The sequence below is a fragment of the Podarcis melisellensis genome (assembly GCF_964234715.1).
Source record: "Podarcis melisellensis genome assembly, chromosome: 2".
In the NCBI taxonomy this organism is placed as follows: Eukaryota; Metazoa; Chordata; class Lepidosauria; order Squamata; family Lacertidae; genus Podarcis; species Podarcis melisellensis.
The window spans coordinates 2,213,713-2,230,629 of NC_138529.1; the positions used below are offsets into that span (position 1 = coordinate 2,213,713).

Here is a 16,917-nt window from a genome sequence, read left to right on the forward strand (position 1 = left end):
TTCAAATCCTTATTTCTCATGGGGCTGATGGTAAGGTAAAGGTAAAGGTACCCCTGCCCGTACGGGCCAGTCTTGACAGACTCTGGGGTTGTGCGCCCATCTCACTTAAGAGGCCAGGGGCCAGCGCTGTCCGGAGACACTTCCGGGTCACGTGGCCAGCGTGACATCGCTGCTCTGGCGAGCCAGAGCTGCACACGGAAACGCCGTTTACCTTCCCGCTGGTAAGCGGTCCCTATTTATCTACTTGCACCCGGAGGTGCTTTCGAACTGCTAGGTTGGCAGGCGCTGGGACTGAGCAGCGGGAGCGCACCCCGCAGCAGGGATTTGAACCGCCGACCTTTCGATCAGCAAGTCCTAGGCGCTGAGGCTTTAACCCACAACGCCACCTGTGTCCCTTGGGGCTGATGGTAGCCTAAGGCAAATTCAGCTTCCAGTTCCCCCTTGATCTTTAGAGGATCAAAAGAAGCAAGCATACAAAGTAACAAACAAGCAAGCAAACTCTCCAAAGAAATTTGCATACTTAGTAGTAGAAATAATAATGATGCTCTAGAAACAATGATGGCTTAAAATTCATATTCAGCCATAATAATTTTTTTATTTTTTTTATTTATATCCTGTCCTCCCCGGCCAGGGCCAGGCTCAGGGCGGCTAACACCAAATATGAATTACAATAAAACATAATAGAAAACAACAACAACAACAAAAACAATTCATTAAAATACAGCTTAAAATGCAGCCTCATTTTAGAAGTAGCCCATAGATCAAGACCATAAAGGGAGGAAACATCAGATATTCAGCAGAGCCAGCTATCCATGCTGGTCTTACATGGACCAGCAAAAAAGCCAAGGGAAAATTGATATGCCAAATCCCATATAAGGGGTCAGAGTGAGTCTAAGCCAGAGGCAAGGCAGAACAGCTCCGTCTTGCAGGCCCTGTGGAAAGATGTCAACTCCCACAGGGCCCTGGTCTCTTGTGACAGAGCATTCCACCATGTCGGGGCCAGTGCTGAAAAGGCCCTGGCCCTAGTTGAAACCAATCTAACCTCCTTGAGGCTTGGGACCTCCAAAGTGTTGTTATTTGTGGACCTTAAGGTCCTCCGTGGGGCATACCAGGAGAGGCGGTCCTGTAGGTACAAGGGTCCTAGGCCGCATAGGGCTTTAAAGATCAAAACCAGCACCTTAAACCTGACCCTGTACTCCACCGGGAGCCAGTGCAGCTGGTAAAGCACTGGATGAATGTGATCCCGCAGCAAGGACCCCGTAAAGAGCCTCGCCATGGCATTCTGCACCCGCTGGAGTTTCTGGGTCAGCTTCAAGGGCAGCCCCGCGTAGAGCAAGTTACAATAATCAAGCCTGGAGGTGACCTTCCCATTGATCACAGTGGCCAGATCAGGGCAAGAAAGGTAAGGGACCAACTGCTTAATACAGCAGAGATTGAAAAATGCCACCTTTGCTGTGGCTGCAACCTGCGTCTCCATAGAAAGGGAGGCATCAAAGGTTACACCCAAACTCTTGACAGAAGGCGCTGGCACTAATTGAGCTCCTGCAAGAGATGGGAGTTGGCCCCCCAACGCCATGTCATCCTGACCCAGCCAGAGGACCTCTGTCTTCGAATGATTTAACTTCAAGCGGCTCCCCACAGCCATCCAGTCACAGCTTCCAAGCATCTGTTCAGTGTGTTCGGGGCCAAGTCAGGATGGCCATCCATCAACAGATAAAGCTGGGTGTCATCAGCATATCGATGACAACCCAGCCCCAAACTCCAGACAATCTGGGCAAGGGGGTACATAAAGATATTGAAAAGCATTGGGGAAAGGATTGCACCCTGCGGACCTCCACACACCAAGGAGTGCTGCAACAACAACTCCTTCCTTAGCGTCACCCTCTGTCCCTGACCTGAGATAAAGGAGGGCAGCCATTGGTACAGCACAAATTTGTATGCATAAATTTCAGCTGCAGCAAAGCTAGACTTGCTTTGGTGTCCAGAGGAGACCAGAGCCCTCATCCCAAGTACCTTGCAGGGAGCTCTGCACACATGAGATAGTACTCAACAAGGCTTGGAAGGGAACAGAGCTTGAGTGGCAGTGAGTTCTAGATAGCAGGACAGGGGCAGGCTCTTCAGTACCTTGGCAAGCTCCCAGGGAAAGTAGATATTGTTTCAACAATCATCAGAGCCCAACTGGACTCTTAAGACAAAGTTGGGGAACCTGTTGCCCCCTAGAAGTTCTTGGGCTCCAGCTCCCATCTTTTCTGAACTTTAGGCCATGTTGACTTGGCCTGATTGCAACAACTGGAAGGTCACAGGTTACCCAACCCTGTCTTTTGCAATGATTCTCCCCTGATGACCTGTGAAGTCTTGAGTCATCACCCACCATGGAAAGGTGGCATTGCCAGGGAGTCTCCTAGCATATCATCTCACCCAGGAGCTGATGTGGGAGTAAGAAGCCTTGGGTTGTGAACAACATGTCAGAGCAGCAGATTCAAATTCCTCACGTGAGTAGTATGAGATTCTGACTTCAAGGTCCAAGTTCAGTTTCAAGTCTTCTCCTTCAGAATTGCCTCCCCTTAGAGGTGAAAACGGATTTAGAGGTTTGGTCGAACTTGAAATTGTCATTGCTGGGCCGAATTGCTGTTATAAAGATGAATGTATTGCCTAGAATGTTATTTTTGTTTCAAGCATTGCAGATTATAGATAAGATGGAGTGTTTCAAGAAGTGGCAGAAAGATATTTCAAGATTTGTCTGGCAGGGCAAGAAACCCCGAATAAAATTTAAGATTTTAACTGATGCTAAAGAAAGGGGTGGGTTTGCCCTGCCGGACTTTAAATTGTACTATGAATCAGCTGCGTTTTGCTGGCTGAGGGAATGGCTACTTCTTGAAAATACGGATGTTTTGGATTTGGAAGGTTTTAATAATGCATTCGGATGGCATGCATATCTGTGGTATGATAAGGTCAAAGTACACAGAGCATTCAAGAATCATATTGTTAGAAAATCCCTCTTCAATGTCTGGAGAAGATATAAGGACTTATTGGAAAACAAAACCCCAAAGTGGCTGTCTCCAATGGAAGCGAAAGCTTTGAAAAAACTCAATATGGAGTCCAATTGGCCGAAGTATTGGGAAATTTTAGGACAGGAAGGAGATAAGTTGAAATTACAGAGTTTTGAAAAGTTAAAGAGCAAGGTGCGTGATTGGCTCCATTATTATCAAATAATGGAGGTTTATAATTTGGAAAAAAAAATTGGTTTTCAGATGGAAAAATCAAAATTGGAAACACAGCTATTAGATTCCAAAAGTAAAAACTTGTCAAAAATGTATAACTTGCTGTTGAAATGGAATACTCAAGATGAGACGGTGAAATCAGCTATGATTAAGTGGGCTCAGGATGTTGGACATAATATTATGGCGGCTGACTGGGAACAGTTATGGACCACTGGTATTAAATTTACGGCATGCAATGCCTTAAGAGAGAACATTAAGAAAATGGTTTACAGATGGTACATGACACCAGTCAAGCTAGCAAAAATTTACCACTTGTCTGATAATAAATGTTGGAAATGTAAAGAGGCTGAAGGAACATTCTTTCACCTTTGGTGGACATGCCCAAAGATCAAGGCCTTTTGGAAAATGATCTATAATGAAATTAAAAGGGTATTTAAGTATACCTTTCTGAAAAAACCAGAGGCCTTTCTCTTGGGCATGGTCGGCCAATTGGTGCCAAAGAAGGATAGAACTTTTTTTATGTATGCTACGACAGCAGCAAGAATACTTATTGCAAAACATTGGAAGACACAAGATTTACCCACCCGGGAAGATTGGCAGATGAAGATGATCGACTACATGGAAATGACCAGCAGAATTCGAGACCAGGGAGAAGAGAAGGTGGAAGAAGATTGGAAGAAATTTAAAGACTATTTACAGAAATACGGCAAAATTAAAGAAGTTTAGAAAGAGTCTGGTATTAAACAATTTGACTTTTGCATAAGCTGTTTTTAAGATTGTGTGTAATATATTATTATGAAAAAGCAGGTAATGTTAAATCAGAAGGATTTGCTAAAACAACAAATTAAAATAGAATGTGAAAAGGGAGGCGAGAGGAAGTCAAAGGAACAAGTTAATGAAAGGACATTTTGGAAAGTTTAATTTTATGTGCTGTTTTTTTTTCTTTTATGTGTTTGATTGTTCATCTTTCTTTCTTGTTTCATAATTTTTCTTTTTTGTATTTGTGTAGTGTGTAGTGGTTTTTGTTGTTATTGTTATTGTTGAGTCTATTGTTAAAACTTCAATAAATATAAATTAAAAAAAACAAAACAGAATTGCATCCCCTTAGAGTGGGGCAATGTAAACTCCTTGAAGCAGACTATTACTGACCCACAAGTGGGCAGGGAGAGCTTTGCCTTGGAGTCACCATGGCAAGGTCTCTAAGGACTGGGACATGATACATGCACAGTACAGCTCATCAGATTTTTTATATATATAAAACACCCTATTAACTAAAAGTGCCCATGCTGTTGTAACATAAGGAGGATGCATCCTGCCCCACCCAACTTAAAAATGAACATCAATTAAGAGTGAAATGCCTGAATGAATAGGAATGTGTTGTGAATGGCTGAAATGTTCTCCCAATGTTTTATGGCTTTTGCCATTTCTGATGCCAAATATCTATGCCATGCATAATTCTTTCTTGTTAATGGTTCTCTACAGGTGTTAATACTATTAGCCCAGCAATGCTGAGTACCGTATTTTTCGCTCTATAAGATGCACCAGACCACAAGACGCACCTAGTTTTTGGAGGAGGAAAACAAGAAGAAAAAAATTCTGAATCTCAGAAGCCAGAACAACAAGAAGGATCGCTGTGCAGCGAAAGCAGCGATCCCTCTTGCTGTTCTGGCTTCAGGGATAGCTGCGCAGCCTGCATTCGCTCCATAAGACGCACACACATTTCCCCTTACTTTTTAGGAGGGAAAAAGTGAGTCTTATAGAGCAAAAAATACGGTAAATTATCACCAATCTGCTACTGTAAAAGGTGTGCCTATTTAACACATATTTAAGTTCTACAATTGTTGACTATAATTTTTGCATCCTGTTGCCTTTCATCTCCACCTGACACCTTTCTCCTTTCGATACCTGCCAACTACCGGTAAGTTTTCTTTTCATACAATTGACATAGTGGGCTTGATTCCATGAAAGCTTAGGACCACAATAAATAAATGTGTTAGTCTTTAAAATGCCATAAGACACTTGTTTGTTTCTGAGATATACATGGGTCACAGATTTTGCATACTCCCCCCTCCCCATTTGCAAACTTAAGCGTACAAAGTTTAATCCTCAGTTAACAGGGCCCTCAGCCCTGTGAATCTACTGCCCATGGGGACCTTGAATGTAAGTCCTTAATTAGAGGCCTGTTATTCAACTTCATGCAAAAATAAACTACATAATATACACATACAGTGGTACCTCGGGTTACACATGCTTCAGGTTACATACGCTTCAGGTTACAGACTCCACTAACCCAGAAATAGTACCTCAGGTTAAGATCTTTGCTTCAGGATGAGAACAGAAATTGTGCAGTGGTGGCGCGGTGGCAGCAGGATGCCCCATTAGCTAAAGTGGTGCTTCAGGTTAAGAACAGTTTCAGGTTAAGAACGGACCTCAGGAATGAATTAAGCACTTAACCCGAGGTTCCACTGTACAGTCTTTATGGTTGGGCTTTATTCTGAGCACAGTATTGGAACATATATTTCTGATCTCCCTGACATGTTAAAGTATTTCACCAGCTACTGATTATACCCCCTTGCATTTTCATACTTGTTTTGTAAGCTGCCATGAGCATTTTAATAGAAAGGTAGGGTAGAATATTTTAAAACAATAAATACATAAGCAAATGCTCTTGACATATCTTTTTGATTTATTTTAGGGACAGAGTATGAAAAATCCAGTCTGAAACTCCACCTCTCTAACACCCTAATACCTGATTATTATTACCATTATTGTGCAAAAGTTAAGTTTTTATTTCCTGATCTGCAGATTGGAAGTCCTCCACTCCAGTCTAGGGAAACCACTGATGAAAGGTGACTGCACAGAGCAAAACAAGCAAATGAGATAAAGAGCAGCTTCAACAAGGCAGTGATGGATAGGGGGTGCCTTCCACCTTGCCCAAAGCAGAACAGTACAATCAGCATTGCAGCAGACAGGAGAAAAGAAGAAACCTTGCATTTGATGGAAAACCCTTGGGTCTGAGCACAGCCCGGGTCCCATCTTTGACAAGCACCCGTTTGGGGAGCAAACTGGGTTCAACAGTTCTGGTTATATTTACGGGGTTGCCTTATGACTTCTCACTTTAAGGTGCAATCCTATACAGAGTTGAATTTCTGAACCTGGGAAGTTAAGAGATTGTATCTCCCAGCCTTGAAATCAGAACCTGGAAGGAAGACCCACTGAACTCAACAAGTCTGATTTACGAGTCGATGGATATAGGATTGCATTCTCAGTGTCTCAGGGCGTCTCCAGACTGCCATCATTTTGTGGGAGGGATTCATCTACTTACCAGAACTTTAAGTTTGTGTGTTTTAAAGTGAAATTTTAAAGGGAACCAGGCAGAGGGTCTTCTCGGGAGTGGCGCCCACCCTATGGAATGCCCTCCCATCAGATGTCAAGGAAATAAACAAATATCTGATGTTTAGAAGACCTCTGAAGGCAGCCCTGTTTAGGGAAGCTTTTAATGTTTGATGTTTTATTGTGTTTTTAATATTCTGTTGGGAGCCGCCCAGATGGGTGAGGTAATAATAATAATAATAATAATAATAATATTAATAATAATAATAATAATAATAATAATAATAATAATAATAATAATAATAGAAATCAGCTCTGAAAAAAGAACTGGACTGTTTATGGTTTGGAAAGTGATGGGCAATGCCTGGGAAAGTGTGGGATGAAGGAAAGGCCACCTGGAAGACTTGTAAACATCTTGCAAGCAGATCAGGATTGTCGTGCAAGTGCCCCACAAACAAATCAGAACAAACATTCAATAAAGACTGGATGTGATTGAACCTTTGTAAAAGCAAAGCAGGATGAATGCTCAATAAACAAGTCATCTGGAGGAGCCCTCAGTTGTGGGATACTGCCAGAGGTTTCCTCTACCCAAGTTTTGGCCCAGATGCCCTCCTGGGCTCCAGGCATGGCTACAAGGAGGGACAAGCCACCCAATGTCTCACAGTTCCTAGATTATTTGAATTCTCTAAATCTCCATGGGGCATGTGCAAAATGACCCTCAGCTTCAAAGCAGGTCAGATCTGGTTGTCTCTAGGCAATGTTGTGAATTACAGTGGTACCTCGGGTTAAGTACTTAATTCGTTCCGGAGGTCCGTTCTTAACTGAAGCTGTTCTTACCCTGAAACACCACTTTAGCTAATGGGGCCCCCTGCTGCTGCAGCGCCGCCGGAGCACGATTTCTGTTCTCATCCTGAAGCAAAGTTCTTAACCCGAGGTACTATTTCTGGGTTAGCGGAGTCTGTAACCTGAAGCATATGTAACCCGAGGTACCACTGTAATAAAACAATGGTGTGTGTTTTTAATCTCACCCTTTCTCCCAACAGTTCAATGTGGGACATATGGTCTTCTCCTGTTTCCTCACAACATCCTTGTGCTATAGTAGGTTAGGCTAATAGAGAATACCTGAACCAAGACCAGCCTGTTAACTTTTCAGATGAGCAAGGATTTGAACCTGGCCCACTCCCTAAAAGGTGTACATTTTCTGTCCCAGTAAGGAATAAGCAGCCACCAGTTTTTCTGTAAATACCTGAATAGGATTCTGCCTTCTCTAATGCACACATGCTACTGCATTGATTTTACACATAAGCAAGATGTGCCAAGCCTTCTGAATCCAGCCCCTCAGCAAAGGGGTTTTTTCCTCCCTTCTTGGCCAATGCCTTTCCATGAATACATTTGCTACACAACAATATGTTTCTCAGTAACTCCCTGATCTCCTTTCACCAAAATGCAGTGCTACACCAGCACATAAATGTGTCCCTATTGTCAGCTGTGAAATGATGGCACCAGTGGAGCCACTCATTGTGACATGCTGCACTGTGCAGATCTGGGATCGAGTTGTACATCTTGATTTGTGCAAGTGCATGTGCGTAGTGCTGTATGCATGGAATGAGCACCTTTGGGGACAGAGGCTGGCCTGGGCTGCCTTTTGGTGATGACTTCTAAGGCTTTGAGTGACTTCTGTTTAGCCCCGTACAGATTCCGGAGAACTTGAGACATTTGCTGCTTTGCTGCATTATAATGTGCAATTATTAGCTGACATGGAACATGGAACTTATGGCCACTCATGCATGCACAGCTGATTTGAGCCGGGACTAACTTGCTATGCTCTGGACAGCAGTGGGAAAGTGTTATGATGCTCTGACAACAAGGCACCAGTGGCTTCACAGGGTGGGGGATTCCTTGGTTGTGGCTGCTGCTGCTTTTAACTTTAACAAGGGACCCATTGAGCCAGTGAATTTGCTCCTATTGCCAACTCCCTTTACCAGATAGTAATAATCCAGATCTTCTCATGTCTCAGACTGTCTTCCTTTCACATTGACACAAGAGGGGGAAAATACATCTCCCCCACCCTCCACACAGCTTATGATTAATGATGTTAATTAGGCAAGCTTTATCCCTTTCTTTGTTCACACCATTCCCCAAACTGACACAGCCCAGAACATTAAAACACAAACTTCATAATCATGGCAAAAAATAAAAGAAAATAAACAGAATATTCAGATGGGCCCAGAGTACAATTAAAAAGAATGCTGTTGCCACGAAATGCCCCTCTGCTCCCATTTTGACTGAGCCAAGAGGCAAACAGTGCATTGTGTTTGCTAACAAAGTGTATCGCTTCATGCTTCTCCATTCCCCGCCAAGCATTAGGAAAGTCTGTGGTCAGCTTTCTGTGGTCAGCTTTTTGTGAGTACAGGAGTTGTATGGGTCCCAATGCAGCGCAGTTAAGGGCAATTAACACCAATAGTTCAGTGGGCTTAAGTGTGCTTAACTTTCTGAATTGGATTGTGGTCACGGAAGGTTCCTAATGCCTGAGAGGCAGTGTGGTGCAGTGGTGAGAGAGTAGGACTCGGACTTGGGAGACCAGGGTTCAAATCCCCACTCAGCCATGAAGCTTGCTGGGTGATCTTGGGCCAGGATTGCAGCCTAATCTACCTCACAGGATTGTTGTGAGGATGAAATAGGAAGGAGGACAATGTGTAGCGCCTTCCCTTCCTTTGAGGAAAGAGGGAAGGGCGAGGGAAGGGGAGGGGGGAGTTGAGCAGGCGTGCTATTTGCAGGCAGCGAAGCTCCTCCAGAGAGGGAGAAACAGTCTTCAAATAGTCCCCAAACGTGGCAGCAGGTAGGGATGGGGGAGAATTCAGTTAACCTCCAAAGGTGAACCTGCTTAATTCACAATTTTTGAAGCAGTAAGTGAACTGAAATACAGCTGGCTTTGGAAATCTGCACTTCTCTAAATTTTGCAGTGGTTTTCCAGCTGGGCCATGTGTACAAAATGCATATACTGGGGTAAAGCATACATAAGAATGCATACACTGGTGAAAATAACTTACAAAAATGCATAATATTGCATTGCAAAAATGTCTAAATTAGGCAAAATTACATACAGAAATGTGTGCTTTAGGATAAATTTACTCTAAAATACTGATGATTTTTTACAAGGAATTTTAAAAAAAGAAAATTTGATTACTGATATGTAAATGAAGAGAAATGAACTGATGGCTGGAAAAAATGAGATACTGAGAGAAACCAATGTGGACAGATTTGCCCTCTCCAGCAGCAGTTTCCTCAACCTCTCCAAGGTTGCTGCTTGGCAGGCTGCTCAAAACATCCAGAATTCTTTTCCTTTCTCTGGTTGAATTCAAACTGCCTCTCTCTCTCCCCCCCCCCAGCTGGGAATGCACATACCTGTTCAGGTGGACCCACACACCTGCAGCCATGACAGCGGCCCCTTCCATGGGGTTCCCAGGCTCCAGCAATGTCAGGTGTGAGTCAATGCTTAGTAAACAAGCATCTTCAGCTCTTCAGGTAGAACAAAAGCCTAGGGAGATGGTCCTATCCTCACTTGGCATGGTTAGGTAGATTTGAAGTCTCTTGTGTTAGATCTCTCCCAAAGTAGGCAAGCACACACCAGGAGGTGGGCGGAGGAAGAGCCACTGCCTTTGCAGGAGTCCTTGTGCTGGCTTCCGCTAATAGAACCACAAAGCTGAATCCAGACCATGCTCCCTATACAAGCTCAAAACTAACATCATCAAACTGTGTTATCTGTTTAGCTGTTTCACTCTGGAGTCTCCCTTTCACTGTTGGAGAAAGTTGCCACAATAAATGCACCAATCTTAAAGGTGCCACAATATTCTTCATATGTAGTAGAAAGTTGTGTGCAATGTAGCTTATTGTGCTAGAGTAATAATGTTTCTGAAAACGGAATTTGATGTATTTCCCACCCATATGAGAACACCAAGACAAGGGCCCCGTCCTCCTCTGCCTATCATTATCCTGGTTAAGGACACAGGAAGCTGCCTGGTGCTGAGTCAGACCATTTAGATCAGGTGTGGGGAGCCTTGGGCCTCTCAGATGCTGCTGGACCACATATCTCACCATCCCTGGCCATTGGCCTGCTTGCTGGGTCTGACGGCAGCCGTAGTTCAGCAACATCTGCAGGGCCAAAGGTTCCTTGCGCTGGATCTCGGTGGCACTGTGGGGAAGAGCTCCCCAGGGTTTTGGAGAGGTGTCTTTGCCCCCCTACCTGGGGACTGAACTGGGGACTTCCTCTGTGAAAAGCCTGTGCTCTGTCAGGGATCCACAGCTCTTCCCTAACCAGCCTCTCTCCATGAAAGGAGTGCAGCTCCACAAACCATTTGTTTTTAAAAGGCTTTCTTTGCAAGGCGAGGGAAATGTTTTAGGAGGAGAGATAAGCTGACAGCTGCAGCTGGTTGCGGGGGAAGGAGAAGCCTGTTGCTGCAGAGATGAAATGTTAAGAAAGAAGATGGATGTTGTTCTCCGGTCCTGCACTTCCAAAGCTTTGGGTGCCTCTGACTCCCCCCCCTGCCCTGCCCCCCGCCTTCAAGTCCACCCGGCCTCCCTGCTCTGCTCACAACAATCCTGGCCACTGCCTCTGGGCACCTGCCCCGTAAATCCTGATTCAGAAGGGGAGGAAATGTGCTTGCCTGGCCCCATGATAAAGTGATTGCAGCTCCTCCATCCTGGACGCCCTTGCTTGGCTTTGAAGTCTGTTTTCATGGCATGGCAGGCAGAGGCGGGGGAAGCTGAGGAGCTGTCAGGAAGGACCTGAATGGCGGCCTCTGCTGCCAAGGAGCCTCCTCCCTTCCCGCCTGTCCCATGTGGAGATGATTTGCTCATCCAGGGTGAACTTGGCTCGAACCTGGTTCATCCTGGCTAGCGCATGAGCAGCGCAGGGAAACATCTTGTGGATGAATATATTTGTGTGTGCACGCACACACACCCCCACACCAAAAACTGGTATCCAAGCCAAGAGCTGTGAGAGACTATAATAGCTCAGAGGTAGAGCACATGCTTTGAGTGCAGAAGAGCCCAGGCATATCTATAGTTAGAAAGACCAGTGAGCAGATGGAGGAAAAAGACATCTCCAGGCCTGAAAGTCCTAGCATACACAGTTCTGCAATTCCACTTACCAAGCAAGAGGGAGAAAGTAGTTATAGAATGACTGGATTTTCTACATGATGGAATCATTGTTTCCCCCCGTGGAATAAAGCAGCACCGCACACAACATATTCTTCACTTCACAATTTGTATCCAAATTCAAGTCAATCCACAAGAAAAGCAACATAAGGCCACCCCCCCCCAATAATCTATAGGCATCACCCAATTGGTATGATATCTAGAATAAGTTTTTATGAGAGACATATCTAGCAGTGCATAACACACAAAAGCTTTCTCCTGGAAACAGACACTGGAGCCCCAGTACCTGATCCTGCACATGCCTTGTCCCATAGCATACTCAGCTCTGGTCATTGGCATGAGCACTAGGAATCTCTTCCAGGGGCAGAAGGAGGGAGCAGGTGCACCAAATCCCTCTTGTCCCCCCCCCCAAGCAGATGATCAGCATGATAAGTTGAGGAAAATGGCAAGTCATGGGAGGACGTGACGGAGGTCTGCACAATTATGCATGGCGTAGGGAAAGCAGACAGCAACTTCTTCCCCCTCATAACACCAGCCATACAATGCAGATGGTTGGCAGAAAACCCAGGACAGACAAAGGGAAACACTTCTTTACAGGGGACATATTTAAACCATGGAACACACTGCCTCAAGATGTGATGATGACAGCAGTAGCAGCTGGAGGGCCTCTGCCACCACACTCAGCACCTCCAACCTCCCTCTTGGCAAATTGGAAAGCTGGGACAGCAACAGAACCACACCAGTGCCTCCCCACTGGCTGCTACTGGGTGACAGCCACCAGTTTAGGTAGAGATGGTGTCAAAAGTAATTTGATGAATTCACTGAGGAGAGAGGGCTATTGGTCATGGTGCTGATACGCCACACACCCGCCAGGATTGGAGCCCTCTGGAAAGAGGGCTGTTGCCCCCCTGTCCTCTTGTGGGCTCCCCAGAGGAATTTGCTTGCGCAAGACTTGGGCGATGACGGTGGCACCCAGTTCCCTGCAGCCCAAAGGGTCCCCAGGCAACACCAGAAAGGTGGCAGTGGCAAGGCAAAGCACAGACGGCTGGGAAGCACTGAGTGATTTCATTTGGCTATGAAATAGGTCTCCACTTTTCCACAAACATTTCATATTTTTGTTTCTTATTTTTGCTAGTTGTAAAACTTTCTCCTCATAAACAAATTTTATGCAGTTTTGTCTAAAATGCACATTTTTGCAAAGCAATTCCCCCCATAATGCCTTTCTGCATATTATTTTTGCATTTCTGCATTTCTATGCACACGTTCCCTCAGCTTATGGATTTTTGTTCCCATTACTTTGCTTGAGAACTGCATTGCAATATTCAGAGAAGTGAGAATTTCTAAGGACTGTTGCGTTGTGGTTCTTGTCTTGTTTCAGAAAGTGTGAATTAGGGAGGTTCACCTTTAAACATGATCTGAATATAATTTCTTCCCCTTCCCCAGCAGCCACTCATAATTTTCATTCCAACAATTTCCTCAAAGTGAGAGTGGCAGAGACCCTCTTCTCCAGCCACGGTCAGAATCCTTTGAAGCCCCAGCAACACTTTCTGTTTTCTGTGAATGAATGCTATTATTGTAGAATGTTTGCAATGCAAGTAATTGTACATTTAGGCTGCAATCCTATATCTCCACCTACCTTTAAGCGCAAGGACTATAGCATTTAAACTGCCCCTAACACTGTTGCAGGCACACACTAATACATTTGCACTGGGAAACTGAGGAAGTCTTCAAAAACCAAACCTACAAGTGAGCCAAATGTGGTGACCTAACAGCAAAATTACTGCCAACCTAGAGGTTTGAAAGCACACCAAAGTGCAAGTAGATAAATAAGAACCATTCTGGTGGGAAGGTAAATGGCATTTCTGTGCGATGCTCTTCCAGGTCATGTCGCCAGAAGCGGCTTAGTCATGCTGGCGACATGACCTGGAAAAACTCTCTGTGGACAAACACTGGCTCCCTCAGTCAGTAAAGTGAGATAAACGCCACAACCCCAGAGTCATTCGCGACTGGACCTAACGGTCAGGAGTACCTTTACCTTTAACAGCAAAATGCACTAAAGAGAACACAACCTTTAATACGAACAAAGAGCAGCATTCATAGGTGGAGGAGAAGAAGGGAAAATTCTGTTGCACAAGCAGAAGTCTGTTGCATAAGTATAGGATACAACCCACAGTTTGAGGGCCAGTTCACACAACTCCTTCTAACAGAGAAGGCTCAAGGCAAATTGGCTTTTGCTGTAGATTTTGGCACATCAAATTTGCTTGGTTGAATATGGTAACATAACCTATGCCCGGTGCTTTTCTTGGAGGGGAAAAAGGTGCCAGTACTCACCATGAAGTTGTTACCATAAGTGCCACATTTGTAATATTTTTTGGGGGGGAGGTGCTGGTACAGCATACCCTTGAGTCCCCCCCAGAAAACAGCACTGCCTTTGCTTCCTTAACCATGTCCTCACTGGACATTTTCCCTAACAATTTTTGTTAAGAATGCAATGAGCCACATTACAGTCACTTGCCGTACCACTGAGAAATATCAGTTCAATAATCTGAACGTTCCTGGAAACCCAACTTCAATTTAATGCAGTACATTTCTTTAAGGTTGTTGTATGAATCAGCGGAGGGGACAAGAGAATCACCTATTAGCTTGGGAAAGACTACTGGTACCTATGAATCCTAGGGGGATCAGCAATGGCAATCCCATACTAGACAAAGTTAATGTGCAAATCCAGGTTCAGGTTCCTTCAAAAGTCTCTCTTTAGCAGCCTAAACCTTGTTATCGCCTTTGTTGCTTCCGCACCCAATCTGTCTACATCTTTCTTAAAGTGTGCAGCCCAAGACACTAGTCAGTCTGGAGCTTGAATGAAACACCCCCAGAACATCCCCTGCATTTTCTTTCATCAACATCACAGACTTGTGTTCGATTTATGACCCATTACAACTCCCAACTCCTTTCCTGCAAAGGCTACTTTAAACAGGGAGGCAGCCCAAGCCCTGTTCATTGCTTGCTTATAGGTCTCTCTCTCTCTCTCTCTCTCTCGACCTCTGGCAATGCATCACTAGGAAATGGGCAAATGCTGGTATTTTTATTACTCCCGTCCGGCTCTGCTGACAAAGCTTTGCGTCAGTGGCTGGGGAGGAGGTTGTTCTCTCTTTCTCTCTCTTCAGAAGAAAGAGATAAGATTTGGACCGTTGAGGGGGAACTTTTCAAGGAGACTGCCAAGACTCGGAAAGCTCTCCTGAATAATGTTACATGATGTCTTCCCAAAAACTTCCCCAAAGTCTCGTGTGTACTATGTCTACATTTCCGTTCCCAGCAGGGCCTGCTGCCAAAGGAGGACCTCAGCTCTTTCCCTTTCAAAACAACTGTTATTGCCCCCTTCAGAAGGCTCTTCTGCACTTTTCAGCTTCAGTGAGCACATGCTATGGGTTGAATCCGTGGTTTTGTTGGAACTTCCCTGCAATGGAGTGTTCATATGTGAAACCACGGCCATTCATGGCACTCCAAGGTCATTACTGCACAAAACACAGGCTGTGGAGCAGGGGGTAGGGAGCCTGTGGCCTTCCAGAAGTTCATAATATTGTGGAGTTGGAAGGTACCCAAAGGGTCATCTAGTCTAACCCCCTGCAATGCAGGAACCTCAACTAAAGTATCCATGACAGATGACCATCCAACTGCTGCTTAAACACCTCCAATGAAGGAGAGTCCACCACCTCCCAAGGGAATCCATTCCACTGTTGAACCACTCTTGTGATCAGAAAATTATCCCTGATGTTTAGTTGGAATCTCCTTTCTTGGAGCTTGAATCCATTGGTTTGAGTTCTACCCTCTGAAGCAACAGAAAACAAGCTTGCTCCATTTTCCACATGATAGCCCTTTAGATATTGGCAGATGGCTCTCATATCTCCTCTCGGTCTCCTCTTATCCAGGCTAAACATACTCAGCACCCTCAACCATTCTTCGTAAGGCTTGGTTTCCAGACCTCGATCCTCTGCACACATTCCAGCTTCTCAATATTCCAGGTGTGGTCTGACGAAGGCAGAATAGAGAGGTTCTGTCAGAGGCAGGTGCCAGGGCCAGGTAAGTAATGACTCACAAGGTGCCAGCGAAGTTAACTCCTTATTCAAAGAAACAAAACAGCTCAGGCCCATTGAGCCCAGTAACTCTCCACAGTAGGTCTTGCCCCAATGATGTAATTGTGAGGACTGAAGGTCTCCTCCTTCCCACAGTTCCCTAACTCTCCCACCCCCAGGTCCTTTGTCTTGTCTCTCTTTGCTCCATCCTCTTCATGTTCTGGGAGATTGGGGGGGGGGGAGGGGAGCTGGTTACAGCAGGAGGGGGACACCCCCTGGTTTCTTCAGCCTTAAACAGGTCAGGACCACAGTACCTCAAGGACTGAATCTCCCCATATGACCTGACCATATGAGACTGTTCTTTGTATGCCTCTTCCGTGAGAGGTCCAGAAGGCAGCAAGATGAGAGCAGGTCTTAGTGCTGTGGCTCCCCACTTGTGGAATGGCTCCTTTGCTACACATCTTTAGATGCCAGGCAAAGACGTTCCTCTTCTCTCAGGCCTTTGGCTAATAAAACAATCGTGGCCTTTTAAACTGGGGGCGGGGGAGTGAGGGTCTTTCTTTGTAACTATGTTATGTATTTTTGTGTTTTTATATTGTAAACTGCCCTATGATCCTTGGATGAAGGGCACATTAAATCAATCAATCAATCAATCAATCAATCAATAGCTACCCCTCCCAGTTTGGTGTCATCTGCAAATGCAATGAGGACCCCCTCAATTCCTTCATCCAAGCCATTTTTAAACACGTTGAACAACAACAGGCCCAGGACAGAACCCTGTGGCACCCCACTCGTCTCTTTTTCCCAGGATGGGCATGTTGGACTCCAACTCCCACATCCCTGACCATTGGCCAGGCTGGCTGAGGCGGTGAGCGCTGGAGTCCAATCCCAATAAAATTGGGATTAAGAGGTTTTTCAGGTCGGCTGTGTCCTGTTGGTGAAGTGGTGGTGAAAATGCTTGCGGGTGGGGGTGGGGACTGACAAAAAATGGGAGGTCAAGGAGGGTCAGTTGTGGGGGGGGGAGAAATGTCTCTATTTTCATCTAAGGAATGTTGGAGGGCTGGCTTAATTAAATACAGTGGTACCTTGGGTTAAGTACTTAATTCATTCCAGAGGTCCGTTCTTAACCTGAAACT

General features: G+C 45.1%; 1 protein-coding gene across 3 annotated transcripts in view; it reads right to left on the bottom strand.

Annotated features, from left to right (window-relative positions):
• LOC309362554 (LIM/homeobox protein LMX-1.2-like) overlaps positions 1-16,917 on the bottom strand; it is an 83,584-nt gene that overhangs the window by 42,376 nt on the left and 24,291 nt on the right. The window contains exon 1 of one of the 3 annotated variants that reach the window (XM_081898171.1): positions 11,219-11,513. The exons of the other annotated variants lie outside the window; for them this stretch is intronic. Coding sequence (XP_081754297.1) covers positions 11,219-11,253 — 35 coding nt within the window. The 5' untranslated portion in view covers positions 11,254-11,513. Of the gene's footprint in view, positions 1-11,218; positions 11,514-16,917 lie in introns of those variants that run through there. 3 annotated transcript variants of the gene reach the window in all.